General features: G+C 36.6%; 1 protein-coding gene across 1 annotated transcript; it reads right to left on the bottom strand.

Annotated features, from left to right (window-relative positions):
- Positions 1–574: 574 nt before the first annotated feature.
- On the bottom strand, positions 575–3653 carry LOC111994713 (zinc finger BED domain-containing protein RICESLEEPER 1-like). Its single transcript, XM_065773011.1, has 4 exons — positions 3580–3653; positions 1224–3390; positions 1020–1128; positions 575–905 (listed from the first exon to the last, which is right to left on the bottom strand). Exons 2-3 carry the CDS (start codon positions 3385–3387, stop codon positions 1031–1033), a joined length of 2262 nt encoding a protein of 753 aa, XP_065629083.1. The 5' UTR covers positions 3388–3390; positions 3580–3653; the 3' UTR covers positions 575–905; positions 1020–1030.
- Positions 3654–5894: the final 2241 nt, after the last annotated feature.

Genomic DNA, 5894 nt, shown 5'->3' on the forward strand with positions numbered 1-5894 from the left:
AAATTATTTGGGTGTCAAATTAGTTGGGCCTCCGTTTTACTATATATATTTTTTAATAGCCTTCAAGTAAACTTAAATTAAGCTACTTAACTTATAAATATATTGGACCTTAAGAACAAAAACTTGCTGAAAAAAAAATCCTCACCCCAGGTCACAAAATAAGCCAATTTTAACTACCTGTTAAGCACAACAGCACAAAATACACCTATTTTTACATCTGTTAAGCATCCAGTCCACACATTAACCACAAAAGCTAAAGAGCACATGACAACACAAGTAAAACAAAATCCTATTTTCACCACCTGTTAAGCATTAAGTATCCTGGACTTCATATCCCACAACAGCACAAAATACACCTATTTTTACATCTGTTAAACATCCAGTCCACACATTAACCACAAAAACTAAAGAGCACAACACAACACAAAATCATATTTTCACCAGTCACCACCTGTGACTTCTTAAACAGCCACATTGACTACCCAAAAATTAACACAACAAATAACCTGAACAAAATAGCAAAACAATACACAAAACAAGTGTACTTCCAACAACCACACAAAGGCAGTAGTAATTCAATGTTTCCAACCACACAAATGCAGTAGTAATTCAATGTTTCCACAAGGCAGTAAATAATAAGAAGGCAGTAACCTTGCTGGCTATACAATGTTCCCAGCAATATAATTAATTACAAATTATAAAATACCACAGGTACAAAAAAAAATAGCTTTCCCAAAGCATTAAATGACAAATACTCTTATAACTAATAGAAAAGAAAACCTATATGATTCCTAGGATTTCTTTTCTATAAGCATTAAGACTAGTATTGTTAGAAAAGCAATTTACAAACAAGCTTCCAAAATGTTCCCAAAAGGCTGCCTCCTTTACAAAATAAGTGATTCCGCCTACAAAAGACAAAAATATATTTAACAAATAATACCTTATTAAAGGACAGCAAGTTTATAAAGGATAGCAAGTTTATAAATTATAACAGTAAGAGGCCAAAGGCAGTAACATACCAAGTCAGTAATCAATCTTCAACACTAATTATGGGTCGTTTGCCTAAGCTAGAACCCAATTTGGAGCTGGTACTTGCTGATGCACTTGATGATGTTTGTTGATTTAAATCTAGAAAAGGAAAGGAAATAAATACAACATATTAAATTTTGTTTGAACATCAGAACATGAGACAGAATATAAGTTCTTAAATTTAAACATATTACCTAAATCATGAAATTCCTCCTCCAATGCCTCAACCTCATCCCTTGATTGGCGATAAGAAATTGGTACTGTGGCTTGAAGCCAATTTTGTGCACATACAAGGTTTTGAACCATGAGAGGAGAGAGAGAACTTCGAAATGGATCAACAATGCGGCCTCCGGTGCTAAATGCTGACTCAGATGCAACAGTCGAAACTGGTACAGCCAGCACATCCTTAGCCACTTTGGACAACATTGGGTACCTACTAGAATTGTCCTTCCACCACCCCAATACCTCAAAATTGACATCCCTTCTACCATCACAATTTTCAGCCAAATACTTGTCAACCTCATTACTACAACCTACAGATTGCTCAGCTTCTAAGAAAAGCTCATATCGAGAGTGAACCATCACATATGGATCACTTGCATCACCCACCATTTGTGCCCTCTCACTCCCACTTGGTTCTTGCACATTTGGGGAATTAACAGAACAATAAAAAGTATACAACTTCATCAAAAGATCTTTCACCTCATCAACCATCACATTCCCCACTTCTTTCCCATAAATCTCAGAAAAAGAAAACTTCAAAAACCTCAATTTTTTTCGTGGATCAAGAACCACAGCCACATACAAAAGAGGATTAATTTTATCACCTCCCCCCCAATACTTCTCAAATTTAGTTTGCATATTTGTGGCAGTGTTTTTCAAGAGGGTGTTTTGGGATTTAACTAAATGAGAAATACTCTCCTGAATAACAAAGATCTCATCAAAAAAGGCATTTGAGGTAACATACAAAGAGCCGGAGAACTTCTTTGTTGCATTATAAAAAAGCCTCAAGAAAGTCACAAATGCCCTACAATTTTGGAAATCACTCATACAAGGAGATCCCAAACCACCACTATCCTCCTTGCTCCTAAAGTATGATGAATAACCATCATCTTCAAAGTCCATCCTAAGAAATACTTTCTCGAATTTTTCAGCAGTTTCTAGCATAAGGTAAGTTGAGTTCCACCTAGTAGGTACATCTAGACAAAGAAGACTCTTGGACTCAATACCTAACCTCTCCATAAAATTCCTAAAAGTTTGATTTCTATTGGGCGAGGACTTCACATACTTCACAGCTTCACGCACCCTAGCAACAGATGCATCAATTTCTTTCAAACCCTCCCCAACAATGAGATTTAGGATATGGGCACAACACCTCATGTGCATATACTCATTTCCTAAAACAGTCCCATTCCAATCTTTTGTTACCCTTTGTAAAAATTTAATTGTGGTTAAATTGGAACTAGCATTATCCACTGTCAAAGTGAATATGCCATCAATACCCCACTCACGCAAAGACATCTCAATCTTTCTACCTATTGTCTCCCCCTTATGATCTTCAACTTGACAAAAATTTAAAATTCTCTTGTGCAACTTCCAATCATCATCAATAAAGTGACTTGTGAGACACATATAATTCAAATTCTGTATAGAAGTCCATGTATCTGTAGTTAGACACACCCTACAACCCTTCAAGGATTTCCTTAGCTTCTCTCTCTCACAATTATAAATTCCAATCACATCTCTAGCCACAGTTTGACGAGATGGAATATCTTTTAAACGGAGCTTAGGTTGTAAGGTGGTTACATATTTCTTAAACCCATACCCCTCAACACACCTAAAAGGCAACTCATCAATTATAATCATTTCAGCTAGTGCCTTCCTAGAAGCCTCAACAGAAAAAGTTGTTGACACAAGTTTAAACCCATCATCTCCATCATTTTTAGGTTCAAAAGCTAAGGTTTTCTGCCCTTTATCTTCTCTATTAGGGTTCTTGGGACAGATTGTCACATGAGCTAACAAATTACTAGTACCACAACTCTTACTATTAGCCTGATATGATTTTTTACAATAATTGCATACAGCCATAGTGACACCCTCATCTACCTTAACTTTTTCAAAATGATTCCAAGCTAAAGATTTTTTCCTACCATTACCAGTCTTACTCACTACACTAGGTGGAATTGGGGGCAACTCACCATCAGTAGCTTCAACTTGGGTTGCAGCAGCAACCTCTTGGGTGGCAGTGGCAGTGGCAGTAGCTCCATCAACTTCGGCGGCAGTAGAACCATCAGCTTGCATAGCGGTAGAACCATCAGCTTGTGTAGAAACAGAGGGAACATTAGTGGAGGAATCCATGACCTAAAAAATCAAATATAGAAATTACTCAAATTAGCAAACTAGAACAACAACAATTAATAATAATAATCAAACAAACAAAGGGTGAAAATGTTTAATACTTGAATCCAGATAATAGTATTCTACATAAAACATAAAACTCTAACATAAAACAGTATACTAACAAAACACAAAGGGAAACAAGAATCATACCTTTAAGAAACCAGGGGTGTTGGGGTTTTGAATTTGAAGGCTGAAAACCCCACTTGGACAACTTTCAATTCCTGAGTAAAATTAAAATAAGACCAGAATTAATCAAACAAATAAACAAAGAACAAAAAAAGTAAAATGGTTAACATAAAACAGTATACTAACAAAACACAAAGGGAAACAAGAATCATACCTTTAACAAACCAGGGGTGTTGGGGTTTTAAATTTGAAGGCTGAAAACCCCACTTGGACAACTTTCAATTCCTGAGTAAAATTAAAATAAGACCAGAATTAATCAAACAAATAAACAAAGAACAAAAAAAGTAAAATGGTTAGGGTTTCAATTTTTTTTAGTTAGTGTTTCAAATTATGAAACTTGAGAGTTTATTTGATTTTTAACAGTATAAATTTTACTAAATAATAAAAGCAAAAACATTGAACACATCCACAGCAGCTTAAGTTACATGCATCAACTCTAACTCTCTAAGTCTCTAACAAAAAAAGGAACAAAATCCCAACTTTGAACACAAAAAAAAAGGGAAGCAAAAATCATACCTTAAAAAACCGTGTGCTAATTTCAAGTTTGAAGATTGAAAACCCACACGTACACAACTTTCAATTCCTGAATAAAATTTAAACATGAACAAAATTAATCAAACAAATGATGAAATGAACAAAGAACAAAAAAAAAAAAGTAAATGGTTTAGGCTTCTACTGTTAAAATGAAATAACCCCATAGTTTTATAATTTGAAACCCTAACTTCAAATTATAAAACTATGGGGTTATTTCATTTTAACAGTAGATTTTCTTAGCATATATAAATATATAATCAATGAGAGAGTGAAAAAAAGAGAAATGAGAAAAGGAGAACACATACCTAGGTTCAGCCTATATGATCGACGGCAGGAAGAGGAGTGGCTACTGGTGGTGGCGGCGGCGGCAGCGGCGGCGGCTAGGTGTGAAGAACTTGTAGTGAGAAGCTAGGGTTTGGAGTCTTTGGACCTTGGAGTTGGAGTAGAGAAAGGCAAAGGGAGACGGAGAGCTGAGAGTTTGAGAGAGTGCTCTGTTCATTGCTTTTAAAGAGTGAAGATTGCTCAAGATTTGAGATTTCGTATGAAATTGGTGAAGACTGCAGAGATTAGACTTTAGAGTTGAGGATTTGGTGAAGAAATTTCAGGTTTTGAGGGATTTGGTGAAGAGATTTCAGGTTGTGAGGAGGATTTGAGATTGAGATTTGAGAGAGAAAGAGAGAGAGAGAGAGAGAGAGAGAGAACGTCTGACTGTCTGAGAGAGTGAGAGTGAGTAGGCCGAGAGATATGAGATTGAGATTAGAGTGAGGGAGGTCTAAGATGAGGGCCGTTGATTTGGTGAGAGAGTGGTTACTGAAGTGAGATTGAGGCCGTTGATGTGAATCAGTTGGTCTTGATTCGGTGAGAGAGAGATTCCGTGTGACACACTGAGACCTGAGACCAAGTGATGAAATCTATCACGGTGAGACACTGAGACCAAGTGAATGAGTGATGAAATCTATCACCGTCCCTTAGCTAAATTGTAACCGTTGATCTTTAATTGCTAGGGCTGTGTAGAGTTTAGGATTTTCTGTACTTGTAGTCTAGGGCTGTAAAGTAACTAAAGTTTAATTGTAGCCGTTGATTTGAATTTGATTTGAATAAATGGCTGGATTTAAAATTGGGTATTTGTGCCAAAGCTGACTGCACCTTACCCACTGCCCAAAGCTGAAGATGTGATGTGAGTGGTTGAGGCTGAGTGGAGAGGCTGAACGGCACTTTCAAATTTTTAGTTTATTTGCTCAAATATTCGGTCGGGTCGGGTTATTCGGATTTTTTGTTGTGTAACCCGAAACCCGAACCGAAGATTCGGTTCCTCTTAAAACAGCACCCGTATCCGACCAATGCATGCAACCGGATTCACCCGTGGACCTTCGGGTCGGGCGGATTTGGTCGGGCGGATCGGATGTCACGGGTCGCTGGACACCCCTAGATTTAACCAATATGCTGACTTAACTAAAAAAAAATATTGCACCTAATTTCTCCTCTGTCAAACACAACCATCTTTGGAATTTGAATTTTCTTTATCATCGCAGCAGATTCCGTACGAATTATTTGAATGTTTCTATTGGAAACAATAAAGGACACCAATCAGCTAACTGAGTTACAAATGCTCTTTGCGGACGCAAGTTATTTATTACTTTTTCCAACTATATTTATATATACACACACGCGTATATAGTTTGTTGGGAACTACGCCTAACACACCAATGATAAAAGTAGTAATTTTATAAGATATATTACCAATT

Source organism: Quercus suber, unplaced genomic scaffold (genome assembly GCF_002906115.3).
Source record: "Quercus suber isolate HL8 unplaced genomic scaffold, Cork oak 2.0 scaffold_67, whole genome shotgun sequence".
Lineage (NCBI taxonomy): Eukaryota > Viridiplantae > Streptophyta > Magnoliopsida > Fagales > Fagaceae > Quercus > Quercus suber.